The sequence below is a fragment of the Eptesicus fuscus genome, chromosome 18 (genome assembly GCF_027574615.1).
Source record: "Eptesicus fuscus isolate TK198812 chromosome 18, DD_ASM_mEF_20220401, whole genome shotgun sequence".
Classification (NCBI taxonomy): domain Eukaryota; kingdom Metazoa; phylum Chordata; class Mammalia; order Chiroptera; family Vespertilionidae; genus Eptesicus; species Eptesicus fuscus.
Genome location: NC_072490.1, coordinates 24132936 through 24159079, shown reverse-complemented (window position 1 = coordinate 24159079; position 26144 = coordinate 24132936). Strand labels below are relative to the sequence as shown.

General features: G+C 47.0%; 2 protein-coding genes across 5 annotated transcripts in view; one reads left to right on the top strand and one right to left on the bottom strand.

Moving 5' to 3' along the window:
- Window positions 1-520: 520 nt before the first annotated feature.
- DPH3 (diphthamide biosynthesis 3) lies at window positions 521-6965 on the bottom strand. Its single transcript, XM_008153384.3, has 3 exons — window positions 6739-6965; window positions 6122-6196; window positions 521-3042 (listed from the first exon to the last, which is right to left on the bottom strand). The coding sequence occupies exons 1-3, from the start codon at window positions 6844-6846 to the stop codon at window positions 2977-2979; spliced, it is 249 nt and encodes an 82-aa protein (XP_008151606.1). The 5' UTR covers window positions 6847-6965; the 3' UTR covers window positions 521-2976.
- A 223-nt stretch (window positions 6966-7188) lies between these two features.
- The window catches only part of OXNAD1 (oxidoreductase NAD binding domain containing 1), a 41990-nt gene continuing 23034 nt past the window's right edge, over window positions 7189-26144 (top strand). For 2 of the 4 annotated variants that reach the window (XM_054729915.1, XM_054729913.1), the window contains exons 1-3: window positions 7189-7543; window positions 16349-16475; window positions 16768-16831. In XM_054729915.1, the coding sequence (XP_054585890.1) occupies window positions 16357-16475; window positions 16768-16831 (183 nt within the window). In that variant the 5' untranslated portion in view covers window positions 7189-7543; window positions 16349-16356. Of the gene's footprint in view, window positions 7544-13996; window positions 14061-16332; window positions 16476-16767; window positions 16832-26144 lie in introns of those variants that run through there. The other 2 variants (XM_054729916.1, XM_054729914.1) reach the window with 2 other exon arrangements.

Sequence of the window (26144 nt, the reverse complement as noted above, 5' to 3'; positions counted from 1 at the left end):
TGCCTAGCAGACAACAGGCACTCCGCAAACACTTGCTAAATGAATGAATCCACAGAACAACCCTAGGAAAGAGGGACCTATGATCTGTATTTCACAGACCAGAACATAGAAATACAAAAAGACTAAGTAACTTGTCGAAGATCACAGTGGAGAAACTGAGATTCAAATGGACCAGGGCTAGGCTTTCAAACCATTTCAAGAATTGATCATCAGGCGTAAATAAGCTCCCCCAACCCCCCCAAATAATAAATTGAATTACTCACCTAAAAATGTCACCTTTGCCTTGATTCAAAACTATGTATTTTTTTTTTTTCAAGTAACGGTAAAATTCCAGAGCCCAAACCCATGTGGCCAGACTGTAGAAACAGTGGCAATTTCTTTCCTATTTAAAAACTCCACTGTTCATAGCAGAAACCTTCTTACAATGCCCCAAAGCAGGTTAAAAATTCCCACCTCATATAACATTACATCAAATACAAAATGCTGTTATTTAGTGGAAGAATATCCACATGAAAACAAATAGATTTGAATTATCTGACTTTATTGAGCATACCAATACAATTATTCTGGTAATAAATTAATATATACAGTTATAAAAATGTTGAGGGCTAAGAAAATGATTTTAAATGTGTAAAGGATATGCATAATCATTTACACAGTTGATTTTACAATTTTCAAACTCAAAAGTGTGGTAACATCAAGTTACTGAAGAATGAAGCCTCTTTCTTAAAATTCATGTTTTAGACAGTTTTGAGTTTATAAAGGTTTCCATGACCATTTCAGCTCCTGCAAGTTACGAAGCCTGAAGTGACCGTTTAAAACTCACCTGATTCAGCCTCCTCCTAAGTATGCAGATAAAGAATCCACTGGCCTTGCCAAAGATTACAAAGCTAGTAAGACAGAGGCTGAATTACAAATTTCTCAGAGGTGCTCCAGAAAGATCTGCTGAATTAAATAAGGCACATAAATCACACACAACTCTAGTCATGTCTGAAAGATTCTGGTTTTACTCTCTGCTCTACAGAAATTTAAATTAAATCCTGATGTGTTCTATTATAGTTAACAAATTTAGTGACTCAGTTGCTTTGGAAACAAAATCATTCCCATGATTGCAGCTTAGCACTGATCACCGATAGCCGTTTATGCTTTTCTCTAGAAAAGCTTGGACTCGGGCCACTTTCCCCCTGCTCTTCTGTGCTCATAGACCTGTATCAAGGGTCCCTGTTCTTGTTTGAAATTCAAATTCATCATTAACCGAGGGAGCTAACATCATTGGTATCTACAAAGCCATCAACATTTCCATATGGGCAGTTTGTTTTTGTTTGCAGCTCATTTCTAATCAAGTCAGCACCTGCTCTGTTCATCGGAGCCATCACCGATTCCAAAGCAAGTGTGGATGACTTCTGGGGTGCCAGTGCCCCAAACAGCAATGAGATTTCTCATCACATCAAGAATATGCCACATAACGCTTCATGTAATGTACCAAGTACTTCCGGCACACATTTCTGGTAATTTATTTTGTCTCAGCTAATGACTCCACATGGCCATGCTGCTGGCTGGCAAAGAAAAAAAAAGGCCACTCACTTGTTTTAAATCCTAATGAGTATGTGTAGCTTGTTTATCACCCAGTAATACAATGTTTACATTCTGGCAGGAATTTTTCTCCTTACTTGTAGGAGCCATTCCCCACACACTGCCAGACATCAGTGTTCGTTTTTTTTAACTTCATACATACAGCAAAATTGTGTATATAAAGAGAATTTTTGAATTTGCATGTAAGTGATTCTAATTTCTTGCCACTCTCAGCACTGCAGAGAAGGAAGACTTGATAGCCTATCTTTGCATATCTCTTTTTCTCCAGGGCAACATTTCTCTGTAAGAGTGAATGTTTGGTTTGGTGACAACTTGTAGAGGCTTATTAGATGTGCTCTCGGGGGCATACTTATTGAGAATAGGCATCTCATTTTCAAGTTCTTCCTCAGAAAATATAAGATTTGTAAAAGCTTTATTTTTAGGAGTAGTGACTTGATTTTTTGGGAATGCTAAACGTTCTGCCGCCAGCCATGAAGACCTGACATTAACCCCTATCTAGAATGCACTTGCATTAACCATGTCTACAAGCAACAAACAAACAAGAACCCAGATACAGAAATATTATTTTCTCTGATATGGCGACAACGTTCAAGCATTTAACTTACTGAGCTGCCTTGTTTTTCTCCCATCATCATGTTGCCAATTTCACTTCCTGGGCTGTTTTCCTTTTTGTCTTATCCTGATTTTCAAGGAACATGCAGAATGTTGACAGGAAACTCCATATCCTATTTCACTTTTTGACTTTTCTTTCTAACTTTTAGCTCTGGAAAAAACTGTGAGCTTATTATATTATCTCTAAAATACTGTGACTAGAACTCAGAGCACGAAGTACAATGGAAAAGACGTGCCTAACAAAACAAGAACGTTGTTAATGGCCAGACCCAGAAGACTGGCTTGGAGTGGGAACGTCAGAGCAGTACTGACAAGGCAACTCATTTTCTTAAGTTAGAATACCAAACCTGATGTCAATTTCAAAAAGGCCTAATTTTAATAATCCTAATAACCAATTAAAAAATAAAATCCTTTTTTAAATGAAGGAACCCAAATGACTTTGAGGTAGACGATGTTATCAGATAATAAATTAGGTATAAGATAAAAATAACAACACTGAGGGAATGAAAGCACTGACTGGAAATTATCTTCCTTTAAATTCATGTGGAAAATAAAGAACACTTTTTCCAATTCAAAGTTCTAGGCATGAAATCCAGGTATGTCACGTCATGGACTTGCTTCTTTAATTGGAGATGAACTCAGAGCCGATGGAAAGAATCCACAGCAGCAAACTATAAAGCGGTTGTCCCGAGGAAGCCAGGAACTGTGCCTTGATTTTTCCAGCTTGGCTCATTCCTGAATGTTCAGGATTTGGATTCCGAAAGTCTTTGTTTAGCATTTAACTAATTCTTTGTTGGTGGAAGGGGCTGGGACTGTTTCTCCACACATAAACTGCTCCTAAGAACGAACAGAAAATTACCTTAACCACTGAGTGTGTCACAAGTGCATCAATAGTAAACTTTCATCGTTACAGAATCAATCCAGCTCTGAGTTTTTCCATTGCTATATCACTTCATCCTTGTTCAAAGAGTCAATGTCAGCACCAGATTTATAAGCTTAAAAATGAATCTCTTTTTAGTCATGATTCATATTTAATATAAAATACCTTATCTCATAAACAAACATGCTTATCTTCACTACAGAGCACCCACCTCTCAGAAATCACATTTATAAAGACATTGCCACACCTTTTAAGTTTCTGTATTAACTAGTGATCCCGTTGCAGGAAGAATCCTGCAATTGGGTTTCCTGCTGCACTCTTTCCGGCTCTGCCTGGGCTCCTCCCTTCTCCCCCACCCCGCCTTCTCCTCCAGCCCCCCTGCTTTTCTCCCTTCTCCCCTGCCCTGCCTTCTCCGCCAGCCCGCCTGCTCTCCTTCCTTCTCCCCCGGCCCCGTCTCCGCTCCTCCCTTCTCCTCCCCCGGCTTGCTTGCTTCTCCGTAGCTTTGCTCCCTTCTGAAGCTCTTGGCTTCTTTCTACGCTGTCTTGATATGCAAATTAACCGCCATCTTGGCTTGGGTAATTTGCATACTCACACTGATTGGTTGGTGGGCGTGGCTTGGGCATAGCAAAGGTTTGGTCAATTTGCATATTTGTCTATTATTAGGTGGGATTACTACTTACAGTAAAAGTTCTCCACTTCAGTATTTGGCTATTCAAATGCCTGTCTTCTTCAAAATTATTACTTCTTTCAACTAAAAGGCTATATGCTGATAACTCTCAAATTTATAGCACCAATTGATCACTCTTTGAACTCCATACTTACATATCCAATTGCCTTCTGGCCAGCTCTACTTGGATGAAAAACAGACCTCTCAAACACAGTATGTCCAACTCCTGCTCCTAAATCTGTTATGAAGGCCACAATGTTGATATCATCCTTGACTCCTCTCATATCCTATATCCAGTCAGTAAGGAATCTGTCCTTGCCCTGGCCAGTGTGCTCAATGGTTAGAGCATCAGCCTGAGCACTGAAGGGTGGGGGTTCCCTCCCCGCTCCCAGGTTGGGGCGTGTGCAGGAGGCAACCAGTTGATGTGTCCCTATCGCATTGATGTTTCTCTTTCTCTCTCTCCTCTTCCCAGCTAACCATCCCCTCCTTTGATTAGTCTAACAGCCTCCTACCTGGTTTTCCTGTCTCTATCCTTGCTCCTATGTAGTCTACTCTGAACTTAGCAGCCGGAACCCCTTTTGAAACTTGAGTTGGTTCATGGCACTCCTTTGTTCTAAAATCCTCCATTGGTTCCCTATATCACTCATAGGAAAAGCCTAAGTCCTTAGAGTGGCCCACAAACACCTCTGTGATCAGCCCCACTCTAATTCATCCTGGACAATTCCCACCCTCATTTACTCTGCTCTGGTCACACTGGCCTCCTTGCTGTTCCTTGATAAAACCAAGCATGTTTCTGCCTTTGGGCTTCTACGCTGAAAGTTCCCTTTGCCAACTGCTCTTACCCCTAATGTGTACAGAGCTCACTCCCTTACCTCGTTCAATCTCTGCTCAATAAGGCCTGCCACGATCTCATACCAGCACTCCTGATCTCACTTATCCTGTTCTCTTTTTGTTCCAAAACACATTTTAATACAAGAATAATCAGTAAACTTCTAATTATAGTCTAAATTATAGCCTGCTTTTCTCTTGAGGTGAAGTGCCTAGTTCCCACCTTCCCTATAATCACGTTAGAGGTCATCCTTAAAAATGTCAAGCTGTCCCATGTCAATTAAATCTTAAAAAGAAAAAAGAATGTTAAGCTTCTACTTAAGACTTTGTTTAAAGTACTGACCAAAAGTTGGGATGGGCAATAATAACATTTATTTAAGTTTCTATTTTCAATGTCCTTGGAGGAAAAACAACAGGACAACTAAAGACTAAAATGAAATTGTAAAACTGAAACTATGATTATATCTCAAACAATATAATGTAGAGTTTTATCTAAGCCAGGTAAGAAATACTATACAACTGTTCCCTTTAAAATAAATCTAGGTGCTCTGAACAATTTTAATTACTTATTGTTAAAAAAAACAACCCCATTGAAACCTGTAAATAATTTTTGTGAGTTTATCTGAGCCAAACTGTCGACATATGCTGGGAAGCAGAACCTCTATGAATTGAGATAATGCTCTGGAGAAGGGCGGGTTACATCTGTATACATTGCAATGTTACATCAGTATTTATACATTGCAATCAAAGAAAAGGTCGTAGGTGGGTTACATGAAATCCAATGGTGATAGACTAGAGAGGCAGGAGAAAGCAAAGTGGGGAAACATCTGGGACTGGATAAAAAGTAAAATGATAGATACATGCTTGGGTGGGTGAAGGAACAATTAACATGATAATGAAGGCATTTGTGGTATTTGTCCTGGCGCCCAGCACTTTAGGTTGTGCCCCAAGGGGTCCAGAAAAAGGGAAGTCACAAGTTACCCAGACATTTCAAAGGGTATGTTATTATAGATGCAAAAAGACAGATAGGCTCAGTTAAGGTCAAGGTTGACCTTGTCAGTGAAGATACTGGCCTAGGATTTAACTACCCACCATAACTGCGTTTAGTTAAAGTTTAATTTCACACCATCCTTTGTGGTTACTTTAGGTCTCTGAGTTTGCAAGACTGCCATGCAGGCCTCCCCTGAGCTTGTCAGGTCAGCATGTGGCCCCTTTCATCCACATTATCAAATAAAGGAAGAATAAAGACTGTCAACTAAATAGCTTTTATAATTATTTATTTTATTTAACTAATAATTTTCATTAGATAAAAGCAGTTTTCTTTACTGTCCTGTCAAAAGCTAAAATCAGCTAATTTGAGCTTAAGACTTTAATTTACGATACGGCTGTTTACTAATGCTTTTTAAAATTGGTTTTAAAAAACAGCATTTACCTAACACAGTTAGAAAACATTCTCCTGCACTTACATATTATAGACAGACTGCTCAAGGTTCTTGCACCACAACCCATCCCCCGCCCCCTTTTAAAATTGGACCCCTTACTTTGTCATAAATCACTTTTATAATGAGAGAGCAGCTAGGACACGTTGCCACATCTTCCCCGTTCTCCAAATCTTCCTACAACAAAATCAAAACACGGTATGATCAGCATTGCCTTCCCTTTGCAAACTCCTCTTCCCAAACCCTCCCACCCCCAGGGGCAAGCTCCTTTGTGACTCCCCACAAGGTATGGAGGGTCAAAGCGGCCTTCCCAGAGAAATGCCAACCCCAATTTTCCCTGGAAGCGTCACCAGGGGAAATACTCCGGAAGGTTAGTTAAGGTTCAGTCGCCTCAAAATCTCTGGGAAGACAAAACGCGTCCCTTCCTCCAACGAAGTATCCCAGGAAGGTGAACCCGAAGAAGGATGCTAAGTGGGGGGGAGGATGGCGAAAAGTCGGGTGCTCCCCCCCATCCAGCCCCTCCCCTCCCCCACTAGGCCTGACTAAAGGCCTGAACGAAATGCCCACTGACAACTGAGACTATCGAATTTGGGGGGGATTCACCCACAGGATAAAAACAGCATGGATAACTGGAGCCGCGTGGGCTACGGGGCGGCCGAAGAATGACCGTAGAGCGACACGCGCCTGCTCTAGTGAGCGGCCGCGGGACCTGAGGTTACCTTCGTGATGCAAAAGTTATCGCCACAAGGGCAGGGGTAGAAATACGTCTCCAGGTCCTCGTCATATTGGAAGTCCTCGATTTCCACCTCGTCGTGAAACACCGCCATTGTCCTGGGGCCTGAGAGGGGCCCCCACCGGCCGAAACCGACCCGGGGTCGGCCTAACTTCGAGGACGCCGGCCCCAGCCGGGTGGAGCCACCACGCCCCGGCGCAGGAACGATCGCTTCCGGCGCCTAACAATGACGCAACTGCGGGCTTGGAAGCCAACTGGGTGACCCGGTACTGGTCACCATGGAGATGGCTGAACTGCCCAAGGAGACGGTGGAAGAGCTTGCTTGCTGCTTAGAGGTGTCGCGTACCGCCCCGCCCATTGGGCGGAAGTGACCAATAGAATGTGAGGATCGCGCGCGCTGCTGCTACGTCACGTCGGGGACACCGGAAGCGTCCTGGCCCCGGCGGAGTTGGGCTCTTTTCTGGAAGATAGGTACCGGCAGGGTCGGCGGCGCGGAGGCATCTTGCTGCCGGGTTGTGGTTGCCGGCCTCATGTCCCTGGACCTTAGGCCTTAACCCAGCCCCCCCGCTGAAGGCCGCAGCAGGCCGGGGTGGCACAGTCTGGGCCCTCGGCGCCGCTGGAGGAAGGACCGCAGCCTCGCCTGGTCTTCGGCGACGGGAGACACTCCGCCTTCTCGATCTCTGCCTTCCCGGCGACCGACGAAAGGCTCCCTTGGAATTTCGATTCGCCGGGTGACCTTGCGCTCTAGGTGACGCCTAGCTTGTAGTTCGTGGCTGCTCTTGGCTGTTCAGGTATAGCCCCGTCTCTTCGTCACCCCAGGTTATCGTCAAATGCCCGAAGTTTGTGTTGCTGAAAGGACCAAGACCTGGGAGGCAGATGGCGTTCTAGTTCTATGTTTGCCAAGCATATGACATTATTTACTAAAATGATTTATAATAACAGTAATAACCTTTTATTACAGGGAGTTCGCTTTGTGCCCGGTATTGCGCTAAGTATAATGCTTCCACCAACCTGGGGAGGTTAGATGTTATTCCATATTATTAATCTTCATACTGGGATACAGAGAGTTGGGTATTTTGACCAAAGTCATACACTTAGGAAATGAAGCACCTATCTGTCCCCAAAGCCTGGGGACACATAACTTAATGTGAACCACAGTTTCTTCTTTGTCCAAGGAATGGATGGCATCAGCAGACAGAGTTAATACTATCTGAGGCCTCTTTGTATTTGAAGCGAAATGCAAATAAAAGGTGCTTTGCCTTGGAAACGATGCTAGTGCCTCTTTTGGTACAACTGATTTTATGGGGTAGTGTTTCATTGCTAGGTATTAAATCAAGTCTTGGTAGAGAAGGACTGCAGCGCTGTGAAAAAGGCGCTATGGAGAAGCTGATCTGGGTCCAGAATTCGACTGTTGTAGCACTGGGAACTGGATACTTACATTCTTTGAGCTTTATTTCTTCTTCTGACCAAAAAAAGAGGGTTCGATTAGAGATGATATACAAGATCCCCTTCAGATCTAACATTCTACTTCTGTGTAGGAATTACGAGTTTTACGTGGTTCAGCAATCACACGTCACATGTACCATACTTAATTTTCACATACTACCTATGTACACATCCCTTTGCATATTTATGTGTACACACACACATGTTTCCATGAAGCTTCCAATTTTGTGCACACAAGTGAAGTTTCACCTGGGTTAGCCCTTTTAAGGCTTGAAAGTCTAACGGCAGAGAAATCTTTAGGGAGAAAATCCAGAAGTTACCTTAAAGGAGTTGTAGTAGATTATTTCAAATGCCTCACAAATAGTCCACTTTGGGTAACTGAAGATCTACCCAGAAGTTAGGAAACATCTTCAAACCTTTCATGGGTTAACTGAGATGGTTCTGCTCTGTCTGGGCAAAGGAGAAATTCCAGCCAAGCGCGTGGCCTAGGGCTGCTCCCTGTATCTCTGTAGACCAGATACTTCCCTGGTAGCCCCTTGGGGACAGGCGGCCAGGGGAGAATCTCCAGTGTCTTATTCTTATTCTGTCGTCTCAGTGGACATTTTGAGGTTGGGAACCATCCTTCGTTCTTCAGTGCTTCTGAGAATAAGCACCTGAAAATTAAAGATGAGCCATTTTTGAATGTAAACAAATGGGTGCAGTCATATCTATTTCATGGAAGTATAAATTAGTAGGCCTTTTAGAAAGCAATTTATATCTCTCAAACACAGTTATCTGGGGAATCTTCAGATCTGAGGCTAGTAGTCCTAAAAGTTACAGGGGTTTTGGGTAATGGGAAAAATAATAATTTCTTTGTAATTTTCCAACTTTTCTTCAAGTATGTATTACCTAAAATGAAAGAAGCAAAACTAATGAAATACTTAATAATAATTGGCACTATGTGCCAGGCACTGTACTAAATGGTTTACATGTATTATCCTATGTAATAAAAGCCCAATATGCTAAGTGTCCGGTTGTCCGGTTGGCAGTTCAATGAATCAAAGCGTAATATGCTAATGATACGCTAAGGTTGCTCAACCGCTTGCTATGACGTGCACTGACCACTAGGGGGCAGACAGTAGACCGGTCAACCAGTCGCTATGACATGCACTGACCACCAGGGGGGAGATGCTGCGACCAGTAGGTTAGCTTGCTGCTGTGCTGCTGGGGTCCGGCCGATTGGGACTGAGCAAGACGGGCCGACGCGCCCTGGAGCCCTCTCAATGGTCCCTCCCCGGCTGGCCAACCTCCCGTGTCCCTCCCTGGCCCCGATCATGCACTGGTGGGGTCCCTCAGCCTGGCCTGCACCCTTTCACAATACAGGACCCCTCGGGGGATGTCAGAGAGCCAGTTTCAGCCAAATTCTGCAGGCCAGGCCAAGGAACTCCACTGGTGCACGAATCCACGCACTGGTTCTCTAGTGCTGTTATATAACAGTCCAATGAGGTATAGATATTAGTCCCATCTTCAACATTGGGAAACGAGTTATAAGGGGTAAGGAGACTTGCCTAACCAGGCAAAGCTGTAAGTGGCAGTGGCTATGGTGAGAACTCAGATCTGTCTGACCCAGAACCTAGGCTTTTCATAACTTCAGTGTCATCTGTGATATGATGGTGTTGAAGCAGAGCTAGATTAAACAACTGGCCCTGAAGCTCTTCAGACTGCTGAGATTTTCACTAGAGCAGTGCTGGTTCCTTGAGACCTAGATTTCAGGTTCTCCTTGGCCTTCCATACTGTTTTCATCCTGCTGTTTATTGGCCATACCCTTTGTCTAGCCAGAGGTGGTTCCCAGTTTTGAGTTCATAATGTGCTGAAGAAAATAAAACCTTAGCCAAACACGTGATGCAGTTTTTTTTTTAAAACCCTACAGCATTTTAAAATAAAAATTACAATGACTATTAAACTTTATTCTTAAAAGATAATGAAAACATTCTGTTATGAGACATTTTTGGACCCCGAAAGCATGACAAAAGCAGACTTACTAGTTGCTATAGGATCATTTATGGTTAAAATTTTTTTAAGTTATAAAATGTTAACACTACTGATCTGGAAAATAGCAGTGATCAAAATTCTTAACATAAGATCAAACTTAGAAATAAGTCACAATTATGTAATAGAAACTGTATTTTATGAGTGCCTGTTGTATTATCAGGCTAAAGGGAATTGTTTATTAGCAGTCTCAAACCACTACCTCGTGAGATTGTTTGGCAGGGAGGGGAGAGGGGTAATGAATTTGGCTTGGTTTTTTGTAATACTCTTGCTTGCCAGGTACTTCCTATAGAACTTTATTTCTCTCAGCAATCCAATGAAGTGGTGTTGGCATTCCCATTTAAAAATGGTAAGAGGTGACTGGCCCAAGATCAAAAAGCAGGAAGGAGTCAGATCTGAGCCCAATTCCATGGATTCCAAGTCAAGTACTCTTGAAATAACTTGTATGCCACTAGGTTCACTTACCAAATGCCAAATGCCAAGAACCCCTTTGCTTCTTAGGGGGCACCTAGGATTCTAAATCAACGGATACCATGATATTTCTATGAATTTACTTTATTTCAGTGCATTAATGACCTTTAAGGCGTTCCTGGCTTTTCTCTTTCTCTCACTGCTCTCTTACTTCATCCAAACTATCAACAAGTCTTAGGGCTTTAATTCTAAAATATATTCCATGTTTATCTACTTCTGTCATCTTTGTAACTTAATCCTAGAATAGAGCCTTCTAACTTGACTTCCTGCTTCAACTCTTGCCCCTCTATGATCAGTTCTTCACATAGCAGCCTGAGCAGTCCTTTAATGTAAATTTGATCATGTCCCTCTCCTGGTTTATTCAAACTACTCAGTTGCTTCCCGTTGCCCTTAGAATAAAGTCCATACCCTTACTATAGCCTGATGTGATCTGGCACGTCTGTCTGCTTGACTTCATCTCACATCATGCTCACCTAGCTCACTGCTCCTCAGTCACGCTGGCTGTGGTTCCTTAACACACCGGTGTGACTGTGATTGGGCCTCTGCCCAGATGCTCTGCTCTTAACATCTGCTTGGCTGCCTCTTCCTCATCATTCAGGTTTCAGCTTATGTCTCTTGAGAGAGGCCTTTCGTGATATTCCCCCACCCACCCCACTACTCTTTTTTTTTATTATTGATTAGAGAGAGAGAAAGGGAGAGAGAGAAAACAACATTGATTTGTTGTTCCACTTAATGCATTCATTGGTTTACTTATTAATGCAATCTTGGTATATCGGGATGACAGTCTAACCTAGTGGTCGGCAAACTCATTAGTCAACAGAGCCAAATATCAACAGTACAACAATTGAAATTTCTTTTGAGAGCCGAAAACCGACTTCTGCGCATGGGCCACAAAGTTTCAATCACACTGTACGTGTGCACGTGGTATTTTTGTGGAAGAGCCACACTCAAGGGGCCAAAGAGCCTCATGTGGCTCACGAGCCGCAGTTTGCCGACCACTGCTCTAACCAACTGAGGTACTCATTTCTTTTATCTTACTCATTGTAATCAGTAATTGTCTCATCAATTATCTGTTTACTATTATCTGTCACACTGTAATAAAAGCTTCAAGATGGTGAGGACCTTGTGTTTGGTTCTTTATTGTGTTTCTACTAGAGGCCCGGTGCACGAAATTCGTGCATGGAGGGGGGTTGTCCCTCAGCCCAGCCTGTACCCTTTCCAATATGGGACCCCAGTGGGATCGGGCCTAAACGGGCAGTCGGACATCCCTCTCACAATCCAGGACTGCTGGCTCCCAACTGCTTGCCTGCTTGCCTTCCTGATTGCCCCTAACCACTTCTGTCTGCCAGCCTGATCACCCCCTAACCACTCTGCTGCCAGCCTGTTTGCCCCCAACTTCCCTCCTCTGCCGGCCTGGTCACCCCTAACTGCCCTCTCCTGCAGGGTTGATCACCTCCAACTGCCCTCCCTTGCAGGCTTGGTCCCTCTCAACTACCCTCCCTTGCAGGCCGGGTGCCTCCCAACTGCCCTCTCCTGCTGGCCATCTTGTGGTGGCCATCTTGTGTCCACATGGGGGCAGGATCTTTGACCACATGGGGGCAGCTATATTGTGTGTTGCAGTGATAATCAACCTGTATATTACTCTTTTATTAGATAGGATAGAGGTCTGGTACAGGGGTGGGGGCCAGCTGGTTTGCCCTGAAGGGTGTCCCGGATCAGGGTGGGGGTTCCCTTGGGGTGTGGGGCGGCCTGAGCGAGGGGCCTGTGGTGGTTTGCAGGCCGGCCACGCCCCCTGGCAACCGAAGTGGAGGCCCTGGTATCTGGAATTTATTTTCCTTCTACAATTGAAACTTTGTAGCCTGGAGCGGAGCCAAGCCTGGGGCTCCCTCCGAGGCCGGCAGCCATTTGTGTTGGGGTTATAATTGAAACTTTGTTGCCTTAAGCAGGTGGGCCTGGCCAGGGTGTGCGGAAAGCTTTGCTTCCCCTGTTGCCAGCGGCAACCCTGGCCTGCTCTCTCAAGCTCCATTCTGCTGCCATTTGTTTGAATTTGTTTACCTTCTATAATTGAACCTTTGTAGCTTGAGTGGAGGCTTAGGCCTGGCAAGGGCAGGCGGAAAGCTTGGCTTTCTCTGTTACCTAGGAAACCTTGCTCTCTGTGGCTGTAGCCATCTTGGTTTGGGTTAATTTGCATACTCACTCTGATTGGATGGTGGGCGTGGCTTGTGGGTGTGTCGGAGGTATGGTCAATTTGCATATTTGTCTATTATTAGATAGGATGGCCTAATGTAGTACCTGGCACCCCAGTAATTGTTTAATAAATTGAGTATACTTATTGAACAGAAACCAGTACAGGTCATTTTAAATCTTTAATTTGCTGCTTGCAGTAATTTTTTATTGCTTATATGGATATGTTTTATTTAGCATTATGATAATTTTCTCTGTTTCAGAAATAGAGTTAATTATGATTTTTTGTGTGTTATGAGGTAAGGCCTATGAGGATACAAACATTTATGGAATACTCTTGTTTGTATGATTTTAAAAGTTACTTAATCTATATTAATATTATATGGTTAATTAAATTGAATATATGAAACTATTGGACATAGTTCAAAAAATAGGTAGTTTTTTTTTAAAAAAAATTCCTTAATGCTTTGGAACTCCCTTTGAACACAATTTGATAAAAAAAACCCTGTATTTACCAGTAGGTGGCACTCTTGATCATGGTTATTATTACAAAACAAGATTTTAGAATTTTAAAGAGAACAGCTTTTAAAAATTAACATGTCTTTGTTTTCCAGTTCATTTGAACAGCAGACCATTCAAACAGCATAATCACTAAAACCTGTATCTTATGTGAGGACTATTTTAGCAATAATTGTCCTAAGCAGAACAATGTTTTCATATTAAAATATATAGCAATTAAATTTTATTAGGGAACTTGGCCTTAAATGACACTAACTGTATCATTTCAGCCATTGGTCTAGGCTTTCATAGGGTGGAATCAGAAAAGAGGAAAAAAACAATCAGAAAAAAAAAATAGAAAGATGAGAGAAGACTTGATGGAAAGGGGGAAATTGAGAGTAGTTTTACTGTGAGGCGATGCCTGCTGATTATAATGAACCTTTTCATTTGCAGCTAGGAGATAGTAGTTCTTTTTAACAGTTCCCCAAAATATTGTTCTTATATGTTGTCTCTGTCATTGCAGGAGCTTTGTGAGGATTTCATTGTATGGAAACACTAGTCTGGGTTCCAACCAGTGTATATCCGAAGGTCTCAGTATAATACCAGGACCAAAATATTGCATATCCGTCAGCCGGCCAGCCATATACTTAATGACTCCTAAAAGGCTCATGGACTTCTGAAGTAAGTTTCTTTCTTTCAGTGATTAACACCATTTTTGGTTTATCATATTTAAAGGAGAGAAACTACATTTAGTAGTTTTGCATGAGGTAAAGAGGCATTATACTTTTTTCATTTATGCAAGAGAAAAATAGCAAGTAGCATTATTTATCCACAGTGATGCTATGTCATACTATGGCAAGAAATAGGTCTTTTACCTTATCTAAAGATTAGTTATGAAGCAGTGGCTCTTATACGATTTGGTTATAACTGAATAAATTACATATGACTTACATCACCACCTGATTTATTTACTTTTGTCTATTTTTTGTCTCTACCTTTTAAAATATTAGCTTCCTAAGAAGGCCTTGGTTTTGTTAATGTCTGTATTCCCAGTACCTGCCACATAATGGGCTCTTAATAAGTATTTGTCAAATGAAGGGCTGAATTAGTGAGTATGGAGTAGGAACATAAGCACATCTAGTTTGAATATATTTCTAACACTAAATGTATTACAGTTAGTTTATGTAGTGCCTTCCAGAGAGCTTAGAAAAAAAAGTGTTCATATACATCTTTATTTATTCTCAAGCTGACTATAATAGGCAATATAATATGTTAAAAGTGGCCATCTTAGTCAAAGAAATATTTAAAAATTAGCCAAGGAAAGCAGAATACATAAAAAAAATACATCACCTGACTCCCAATCAGTGCTTTTCTTGATAGGCCAGTAGTTTTTAGACATGGAAATGTTGGGGATCTTTCTGTTTTTTTTTTTTATTTGTATTTTTTATTTTATTTTATTGATTTTTTACAGAGAGGAAGGGAGAGGGATAGAGAGTTAGAAACATCGATGAGAGAGAAACATCGATCAGCTGCCTCCTGCACACCCCCCACTGGGGACATGCCCGCAACCAAGGTACATGCCCTTGACCGGAATCGAACCTGGGACCTTTCAGTCCACTGGCCGATGCTCAATCCACTGAGCCAAACCGGTTTCGGCTGGGTTTTTGTTTTTTTAAACTTTTTATTCAAATATAACTTACAAACAGAAAAGTACATAAATCCTAAAAGGACAGCTTGATTAAATTTTTTTATTAAGATAATTTTTACAGTAGTTTTAGGTTCAAAGCAAAATTGGGGAGAAAGTACAGAGATTTCCCATATACCCCTTTCCCCTATGCAAGCATGGCCTTCCCCATTATCAACAATCCCCCATTATTAACATCTCCTGCTAGAGTGGTATTATATGGTAGTTCCAGTTGGTGAACCCACATTGACACATCATTATCACTCAGAGTCCATTGTTTACATTATTGGTCACTCTTGGTGTTGTATGTTCTATGGATTTGGACAAATGTATAATCCTATCTAATAAAAGAGTAATGTGCAAATTGACTGTCACTCCAACACAAGATGGCTGCCCCCATGTGGACACAAGATGGCCAGCAGGGGAGGGCAGTTGGGAGGGACCAGGCCTGCAAGGGAGGGCAGTTGGGGGTGATCAAGCCTGCAGGAGAGGGCAGTTAGGGGTGACCAGGCCGGCAGAGGAGGGAAGTTGGGGGCGACTAGGCCTGCAGGGATGGGCAGTTGGGGGTGACCAGGCCTGCAGGGATGGGCAGTTGGGGGGGACCCAGGCCTGCAGGGGAGAGCAGTTGGGGGGGACCAGGCCTGCAGGGGAGGGCAGTTAGGCATCAATCAGGCTGTCAGGGGAGTGGTTAGGGGGTGATCAGGCTGGCAGGCAGAAGTGGTTAGGGGCAATCAGGAAGGCAGGCAGGTGAGCAGTTGGGAGCAAGCAGTCCTGGATTGTGAGAGGGATGTCCGACTGTGTGCTCTTTTGAGTGGCTGCTTTCATTCTTTTCATTCACTTTGATGTTTGTAATATTCATCTGTTACTTCATGTAGTTGCAGTTTGTTTATTCTCTTTGTTGTGGACCTCAGTTTGTTTCTCCCTGCACTTTATCTAACAAGAACTATTAAAGGCTTAGTGGTGCTCTTTGGTTGGACTACAATTATCAAGCAGTTAGAAAATCTACTCCCCTGTAATAGTGTAAGATTAGTCATGTGAACTTGGTCAGAGATTTTGGAAACTAATAGGGAACATGAATATTTGGTGGCACTAATAATTGCATTCGTATTTATTGTGGAGATCAGGTGAATCAACTCTGAATAGTGGCAGAAATTTTGTCAGTGTGAACTAGGCCCTTAATTGCTTTGTCATTAGATGTAAACTCTTCCTCATTGGCCCCTAAAGTAGTTTGATATCTCCCCACTTTTTCTTACCATTTTTAATTTTCAGTGTTCTGTTTGCCCAGGAAGCACCATGGCCTGTGCTGCTGTCTTGGTTCCTGGGTTGTTGCGAGGCTCTGTTGGAGCCATCTGCTCCCAGGCTGCTTTGTCGAAATCGACACGCGGCGCTTTGCGCCACCTTACTCTAACCAGGTGAGTTATTGACCTTCATTGTCATTTGAGGTTGATTTTCAAAGAGACCTGACCTGCGATGGTCATGGGAGGCATATCAAACTCCTGAAGCCATAACATAACACGCTGCTTAAATGTACATGGCATCAGTAAATCGTTAAACTTTAGTTAGGTGTACAGATTTTTATAGACCATTTTCTAAGACCCAGAATGTTATATTGTATTTTGTATAGTCATGATATTACAGGGAAACTAATTTAATTCTTTCTTATGAGGATAATACTTACTAATCCAATTTTACTCTCTGTTACAGCATAATGAAATCCAAAAGGAAAACTGATCACTTGGAGAGAACTGCAAATGCCCTTCGACAGGAGGTCTGTATCTTTGGGCTGTGGCAGGCTTTTCTAGGCAGGATGGTTTGCACACAGTTAAGACTGGCTTATGGAGAAGGTACTAGATGAGCTCTATCCCTTCAAAGGATAGTCAGGGAAAGTTGGTAATTTTTCTGTTTAGAACTTTCCTGAACAGGCCATGTGACAACTGATTTGAAAAAATGACAGTGAAATACTCAAATTTTTCCCTTTAATCTTGGGATGAATAGATTAATTTTTTGATGAAGGAAGTATTCTATCAGCAATTGAGGGAACTGTCCTCACAAGTATGATGCATAGGGTTATATTTTAGGGCTAGAACTTCTTTTAGAGCCCACATCTTATGAATAGCTTACCTTTCCTTTTTCTTTCTTATTTGTTTGACACCATGTCTCAAAGTCCTTGTTCTTATCCCTACTTTAGAACAACTTATTTCATCAAGGGAGAACACACTAACATCTGAGAAAGGAAGGTGGACGAGCTCTTATTACATGGGCTGACCTTTCCCCACCATATTCAAACTAGAGAAAGCTAACCCACCACCTGAAGGGGTCAAGGGCTGGGAAATAAGGATCCTCACCCTTTACCTCAGTGAGTAACCACATTTTCTTTTAAAAACTTAAATTGGATATTTGTTTTGCTTTTTGAGTGATTCTTTATTTGGATATATTTAGCTTAGTGTTCTAAGTTAAAAATATTTAATATAAGGAGGGATTTATACACTTTCATAAGCATGGTCAGAAATTGTATTGTTGCAGTAGTTGAAATTTTAGAAGACATAGTTGGGTGCTCTTTGATGTAATAGAATATTGTTTAGACCCCACTTTTCAAGCTGGTTCTCGTTTCAGAAAATTGCTTCGGGACTGAAAGCGGTATGCTTGTGAATTCAGCTTTAAGCCAATGTTTTTCTGAGAAGCCTGTGTAAAATTAGTTCAGCATAATAGATATGGATGTGTGGGAAAATACACTTTCCCACTGATGATAAATCTGAAAATACCTTTTCTAGGTTTGTCCAACACACAAAAAAATGCTGATTCTGTACATGTGAGATTTGTTAGAATTTCTTTTTTAAAAGCAAAACCTTGCCAGTTTTGAAGAAGAAAAAGTGGGTTAACAGTCTTGGGCTATGCTTTTTCTGTTATATTTTTAGGCAGGTAGAACTAGAGCAGAATCTGGCAGGTTTTCTGTAAAGGGTCAGGTAGTCTTCTGTAATGGGCCAGTCTTAGCCCCAACTAGAAAACTCTGCCTCTACAGTGTGAAGACAGCCATAAACAACACATAACAAATCGGCGTGGCTTTATGAGAACACCAAGATACGGTCTGTGGGTCATAGTTTTCCAATCTCTGAATTAGGATAGCCGTTTCAGAATTTTACAGGACAAAATTATTGAGACTTTTGGTGAAGGGGTTGTTTTGAGCCAATTTTACAAAGATTAATGTAAACTTTAATCCTGCAATTGAAAAGTTGAGAATTTTAATGCTGAAAAGTCAGAAAGTATAGGGCTAATTTCAAAACCTTGCTGGGAGAATTTTCCAATTGCAACTCTTCTCCTCCTATTTCTAATTTCCCCTTCTTTCCCAAACAGAATGAGCGCTGGGAGCTGGGAGGAGCTGGATAATGCTAGATGTATAGCCTCAGCAGTATAAGGTCATCTGGGGCTCATCCTAGTCTGACCTTGGACTTGTTGAAATGTTGGGCCATTATAGAACTGGCCCGCCACATGGTCTCGTCTACCACGCTTGTCTTTAATTTGAATTGCAAGTATACTTTACAAAACTCCCCATATGCCACTTACTCTTCAGTTCAAGTCTGTGAGGGAGCTAAGGATAGGATGGCATCTGCATTTTACAGAAGAGGAAGCAGAGCCTAGGAGATAACGAATGGCTTCTCCTAGGGCCAGAGGGAAGCTTGCAGCACAAGCCAAAGGACCCTGCTGCTTCTCCTGGGTGAGTGAAGAATGGACCACTCGCCCACCCAGAAATGTCCTTTCCTTACTAGACATTGGGTTCCCTATAGAGAACTTACCGAATGAGCGTATTGTGATGTTGATGCTTCTTCCTTGAGGCTGTAAAGTAACCAGTCTGAGTCATGCTGATGCAGGAAACTGAGCTCTTGAACTGAATGGCATTTGACTGTGTTGAACTCACAATTTTTCCTCAAGGATCAAAGAATAAGCAGTCTGGGTAGCCTTCGAAATGTCAAAGAGATAAGAGTAGAAATACTGTAATGCAATAAGGATTGTTCAGGCAAAACTAAGTTTTCACTGGAGGGGTCACGCTGTGCCTGGCTCTTCAGAGGGCTGGCCCACTGAGCAAGATGTACTCTGTTCATCAATTTGATGGGAGAGTTTGGTAATGAAAGAATATTGCCTATGCTACTGCTTCTTAACTATGCCCAGAACTAAACTTGTTCATGTCTAAATGTATGGTATTGGTGCGTTTCAATAATTTAAGTGACCTAAGAGGCAAGGTTCTTCCCCCCGCCCCCCCCAATCCCCCACCAGGAGACCCAGTCAGATGAAGTTTTTATTTTAAATTCAGCAGACATGTGTCAAGTGCCTGCTGTCTGCCCAGCCTGGTTGTAGGTGCAGGGGACTCAGCAGTGCATGAGGCAGGTAAAGCCCCTGTTATATGTGGAGCTTCATTCTGGTGCAGATAAACTAGAGAATGTCAGGTGTCATATACACTGTCGTCGAAGTACTTACTCTTGAACCCTGCTCACCCTGCTCGCTGCACCAGTTGTCAGAGTGAGTTTCTCCTTGATCCTGTTCATGACGCCAGTTGTCAGGAGCACTTGCTCCTGAGTGCACGTCCTCCTGAACCCTGCTCGCTGCGCCAGTTGTTGGGAGTACTTACTCCTTTATCCGGCCCAACTACGCTAACTGTTGGGTCCGAACCCCTCTGCCAGAGACTGGACCTTCATGGATGCCGGGTATTGGACAGAGAAGATAGGAGAAGTCATAGGCATATAAGAGAGTCTTTATTGCAGAGCAAGTAGCCATTGCTAACAAGGAGCCATCACATAAAGCAGTCCTTCAAAGTAACCTTACAGCGTAGCCCACAAAGCAGCCCTTGCTAATACAGTAGCAAACACAGGAGCCAGCTGGTCATGCACCGGCTGGTCAACAGCACATCTTTATACCAACTTGGACAAAAGAGGCTTCTTGCCAAATAGTGACATCAGTACTTGGGCTACAGAAAGGCACGCCTGCGCGTTGCGTACAGTATAATCGCTGTGTCCTTGCTTTTGCACCTGCATATGGCAAATTGGCCTTGAGCATCCGGCATACTCTGGACAGGGCCCCCACACTCAAATTAGCCGTGAACATCCAGCGTACTCTGTTCAGGGTTCCCACAACTATGAAGGAAGTGAACCAGGCTAATGATTGGAGTCAGGGTGCTATTTTAAATGGTACCATTTGAGCCGAGACTTGAATACTGAAAGAAGCCAGACAGGTGCACAGCATTACTAGCAGAAGGACTAGCAGGAGCCAGACTTTGAGGCAGGGACTCGCTTGGCCTGTTCAGAGGAAGGTAGGATGAGGGATAGGCAGGGCCCAGGTTGTATAAACAGCTGTGGGCTTGGATAAGGAGTTGGGATTTTGTTCTAAGAGTGAGGGATGGTTTTAAGCAGGAAAATGATAGGTGATTTACATTTTAATGGGTCACCTATTTGCTTGGTAGACACTGGGTTTTTGCTGTGCTTTGACACCAGGTTGGAGGCTACTGACAGAGTCCCAGGAGAGGTGATGGTGGCTTACAGTAGCTTGGTAGTGATGGGGACGGAGAGCAGGGGTGGATCTGGGACAGAGGCAAGGCTAATGGGATTCACAAATTGAGGTGAGGGTGCAGTTAGTGAGTGGAGAGGAAACCAGGCGATTTCTGGCTTTGGGATTTGAACTCTGGGTAGATGATGATGGTGCCGTGTATTTGCTGACATGGAGGAGAGCTAGTAAAGAGCTCAACTTTGGGATAATCTGGGGTGGGAGGATGGGAAGTGGATGGAGTTACAGATGAAACAAGATTAGCCGTGAGTTTTTATCAATTCATACTATGTTGACTTTGGGACATGGGTTCATGAAAGTTCCTTATACTATTTTTACTAGTTTTGTATATATTTGAAATTTTGCATAATAATAAAAAGGAAGAAGCTTTGGGAGATAAAATCATTCTGTGTTGGATGTGTTGTTTGAAATGGAAATTCAAATCAGCAGTTGGGTGGAAGAGTTTGGAGTTCACTGCTGGAAATAAAAAGTTTAAGCTGCGTAGAGAGTAAGGGAAGAGGGCCCAGGCCTCAGCCCTGGGGTGTGCCAGCATTTAGAGGTCAGCAGCAGCAGAAGGACCAAGAGGGGAGAGGAGAAGGAGGGGCAAGAGGGAAGTCTGCAGGGTGTTGGTAAAGCCAGGAGAAGCGTGTTTCCAGGACGGGGGGCGTCTGTGCTGGATTCTGCGGAGTGGTCATCATTGGGTTTAGCGAAGTGGGGAGTGGGTGACCAGAATGACTGGCGTTAGTCCATTGCTGAGAGTGAAAGCCTGGCTGTCTTGTGTTGGAGAGAGAATGGGAGATGAGAAAGTGGAGCCAGAAACACTTTTACGTGAATGTGAGCAAAGAAATGGGGTGATAGCTGGAATAAGGGAGAGGCTTGTTTGTCTGTTGTATTTTTTTTTTTTTTTTTTTTTTTTTTTTTTTTAGTATCTTTTTTTTTTTTTTTTTAATTTCTTTATTGATTAAGGTGTCACATATTTGTCCTCATCCCCCCATTCCCATCCCACCCCTCTCCCCACGCATGCCCCAATCCCCTGTTGAACTTAACCGTTGGATAGGCTTATATGCATGCATATGGGTCTTTTGGTTGAACTCTCCCCCTCCCCCCACCCTCCCCCTACCCTCCCCTATCCTCCCTCTGAGGCCCGATAGTCCGATCGATGCCTCCTTGCTTCTGGTTCTGTTCTTGTTCCTCAGTCTATGTTGTTCATCATTTCCCCTAGATGAGTGAGATCATATGTCACTAGATATATACTAATAAGAACTGAATGTGAGACGAGCAATAATAGTTATGCTGACAGGCAAATGAATCAATCTGTAGCGAGCTTCCCCCTGGACCAACAGTTCTTTTGAGACCCAATTTCAATGTCCAGTAGTTCCTTATGTGTACATGTCAGCACTGACCCCTCAGCTCTGGATGGTGGACAAATGGTGGTAATGGAGGTCCGACTCCCTCTGGTTTGGTCTCGGCCGAACCCAGGGGCACGGCGTCACCCGGACTAAGGGGCACGTGGCCTCACCCATACCCAAGGGGCGCGTGGTCTCACCCGGGCCTGGGACCCAGCCTCACCCGGATGGATCCAGGGGCGCACGGCCTCACCCGGACCCAGGATCTGGCTTCACCCGTACCCAGGGACGCTTGGCCTCTCCCAGACCCAGGGGCACGTGGCCTCACCCAGGCTTAGTTGCACAAGGCCTCACCTGGTTCCAGGGACACATGGTCTCTCCCGGACCCAGGGACGCTTGGCCTCTCCCAGACCCAGGGCCACTTGGGCTCACCCGGGCCTAGGTGCACGAGGCCTCATCCGGATCCAGGGACACATGGTCTCACCCGGACCCAGGGACGCTTGGCCTCTCCCAGACCCAGGGGCACGTGGCCTCACCCGGGCCTAGGTGCACGAGGCCTCACCCGGATCCAGGGACACATGGTCTCACCCGGACCGAGGGACGCTTGGCCTCTCCCAAACCCAGGGCCACTTGGGCTCACCCGGGCCTAGGTGCACGAGGCCTCACCCGGATCCTGGGACACATGGTCTCACCCGGACCCAGGGACGCTTGGCCTCTCCCAGACCCAGGGCCACTTGGGCTCACCCGGGCCTAGGTGCACGAGGCCTCACCCGGATCCAGGGACACATGGTCTCACCCGGATCCAGGGACGCTTGGCCTCTCCCAGACCCAGGGCCACTTGGGCTCACCCGGGCCTAGGTGCACGAGGCCTCACCCGGATCCTGGGACACATGGTCTCACCCGGACCCAGGGACGCTTGGCCTCTCCCAGACCCAGGGCCACTTGGGCTCACCCGGGCCTAGGTGCACGAGGCCTCATCCGGATCCAGGGACGCATGGTCTCACCCGGACCCAGGGACGCTTGGCCTCTCCCAGTCCCAGGGGCACGTAGCCTCACCCGGGCCTAGGTGCACGAGGCCTCACCCGGATCCAGGGACACATGGTCTCACCCGGACCCAGGGACGCTTGGCCTCTTCCAGACCCAGGGCCACTTGGGCTCACCCGGGCCTAGGTGCACGAGGCCTCACCCGGACCCAGGGACGCTTGGCCTCTCCCAGACCCAGGGCCACTTGGGCTCACCCGGGCCTAGGTGCACGAGGCCTCATCCGGCTCCAGGGACACATGGTCGCACCCGGACCCAGGGACGCTTGGCCTCTCCCAGACCCAGGGCCACTTGGGCTCACCCGGGTCTAGGTGCACGCGGCCTCACCCGGATCCAGGGACACATGGTCTCACCCGGACCCAGGGACGCTTAGCCTCTCCCAGACCCAGGGGCACGTGGCCTCACCCGGGCCTAGGTGCACGAGGCCTCATCCGGATCCAGGGACACATGGTCTCACCCGGACCCAGGGACGCTTAGCCTCTCCCAGACCCAGGGGCACGTGGCCTCACCCGGGCCTAGGTGCACGAGGCCTCATCCGGCTCCAGGGACACATGGTCGCACCCGGACCCAGGGACGCTTGGCCTCTCCCAGACCCAGGGCCACTTGGGCTCACCCGGGCCTAGGTGTACGAGGCCTCACCCGGATCCAGGGACACATGGTCTCACCCGGACCCAGGGACGCTTAGCCTCTCCCAGACCCAGGGGCACGTGGCCTCACCCGGGCCTAGGTGCACGAGGCCTCATCCGGCTCCAGGGACACATGGTCGCACCCGGACCCAGGGACGCTTGGCCTCTCCCAGACCCAGGGCCACTTGGGCTCACCCGGGCCTAGGTGTACGAGGCCTCACCCGGATCCAGGGACACATGGTCTCACCCGGACCCAGTAACGCTTGGCCTCTCCCAGACCCAGGGGCACGTGGCCTCACCCGGGCCTAGGTGCACGAGGCCTCACCCGGATCCAGGGACACATGGTCTCACCCGGATCCAGGGACGCTTGGCCTCTCCCAGACCCAGGGCCACTTGGGCTCACCCGGGCCTAGGTGCACGAGGCCTCACCCGGATCCTGGGACACATGGTCTCACCCGGACCCAGGGACGCTTGGCCTCTCCCAGACCCAGGGCCACTTGGGCTCACCCGGGCCTAGGTGCACGAGGCCTCATCCGGATCCAGGGACGCATGGTCTCACCCGGACCCAGGGACGCTTGGCCTCTCCCAGTCCCAGGGGCACGTAGCCTCACCCGGGCCTAGGTGCACGAGGCCTCACCCGGATCCAGGGACACATGGTCTCACCCGGACCCAGGGACGCTTGGCCTCTTCCAGACCCAGGGCCACTTGGGCTCACCCGGGCCTAGGTGCACGAGGCCTCACCCGGACCCAGGGACGCTTGGCCTCTCCCAGACCCAGGGCCACTTGGGCACACCCGGGCCTAGGTGCACGAGGCCTCATCCGGCTCCAGGGACACATGGTCGCACCCGGACCCAGGGACGCTTGGCCTCTCCCAGACCCAGGGCCACTTGGGCTCACCCGGGTCTAGGTGCACGCGGCCTCACCCGGATCCAGGGACACATGGTCTCACCCGGACCCAGGGACGCTTAGCCTCTCCCAGACCCAGGGGCACGTGGCCTCACCCGGGCCTAGGTGCACGAGGCCTCATCCGGATCCAGGGACACATGGTCTCACCCGGACCCAGGGACGCTTAGCCTCTCCCAGACCCAGGGGCACGTGGCCTCACCCGGGCCTAGGTGCACGAGGCCTCATCCGGCTCCAGGGACACATGGTCGCACCCGGACCCAGGGACGCTTGGCCTCTCCCAGACCCAGGGCCACTTGGGCTCACCCGGGCCTAGGTGTACGAGGCCTCACCCGGATCCAGGGACACATGGTCTCACCCGGACCCAGGAACGCTTGGCCTCTCCCAGACCCAGGGGCACGTGGCCTCACCCGGGCCTAGGTGCACGAGGCCTCACCCGGATCCAGGGACACATGGTCTCACCCGGACCCAGGGATGCTTGGCCTCTCCCAGACCCAGGGCCACTTGGGCTCACCCCGGCCTAGGTGCACGAGGCGTCACCCGGATCCAGGGACACATGGTCTCACCCGGACCGAGGGACGCTTGGCCTCTCCCAAACCCAGGGCCACTTGGGCTCACCCGGGCCTAGGTGCACGAGGCCTCACCCGGATCCTGGGACACATGGTCTCACCCGGACCCAGGAACGCTTGGCCTCTCCCAGACCCAGGGCCACTTGGGCTCACCCGGGCCTAGGTGCACGAGGCCTCACCCGGATCCAGGGACACATGGTCTCACCCGGATCCAGGGACGCTTGGCCTCTCCCAGACCCAGGGCCACTTGGGCTCACCAGGGCCTAGGTGCACGAGGCCTCACCCGGATCTTGGGACACATGGTCTCATCCGGACACAGGGACGCTTGGCCTCTCCCAGACCCAGGGCCACTTGGGCTCACCCGGGCTTAGGTGCACGAGGCCTCATCCAGCTCCAGGGACACATGGTCGCACCCGGACCCAGGGACGCTTGGCCTCTCCCAGACCCAGGGCCACTTGGGCTCACCCGGGTCTAGGTGCACGCGGCCTCACCCAGATCCAGGGACACATGGTCTCACCCGGACCCAGGGACGCTTGGCCTCTCAGACCCCGGGGCACGTGACCTCACCCATGCTTAGGTGCACGAGGTCTCACCCGGATCCAGGGACACATGGTCTCACCCGGACCCAGGGACGCCTGGCCTCCCCCAGACCCAGGGGCACGTGGCCTCACCCGGGCCTAGGCGCACGAGGCCTCACCCGGATCCAGGGACACACGGTCTCACCCGGACCCAGGGACGCCTGGCCTCCCCCAGACCCAGGGGCACGTGGCCTCACCCGGGCCTAGGCGCACGAGGCCTCACCCGGATCCAGGGACACACGGTCTCACCCGGACCCAGGGACGCCTGGCCTCCCCCAGACCCAGGGGCACGCGGCCCCACCCGGGCCTAGGTGCACGAGGCCCCACCCGGATCCAGGGACACATGGTCTCGCCCGGACCTAGGGGTGCGTGGCCTCTCTCAGACCCAGGGGCACGTGGCCTCACCTGGACCTAGGTGCACGAAGCCACCCGGACCCAGGGGCGCGTTACCTCTCTCAGACCCCTGGTCGCGTGGTCTCACCCGGATCC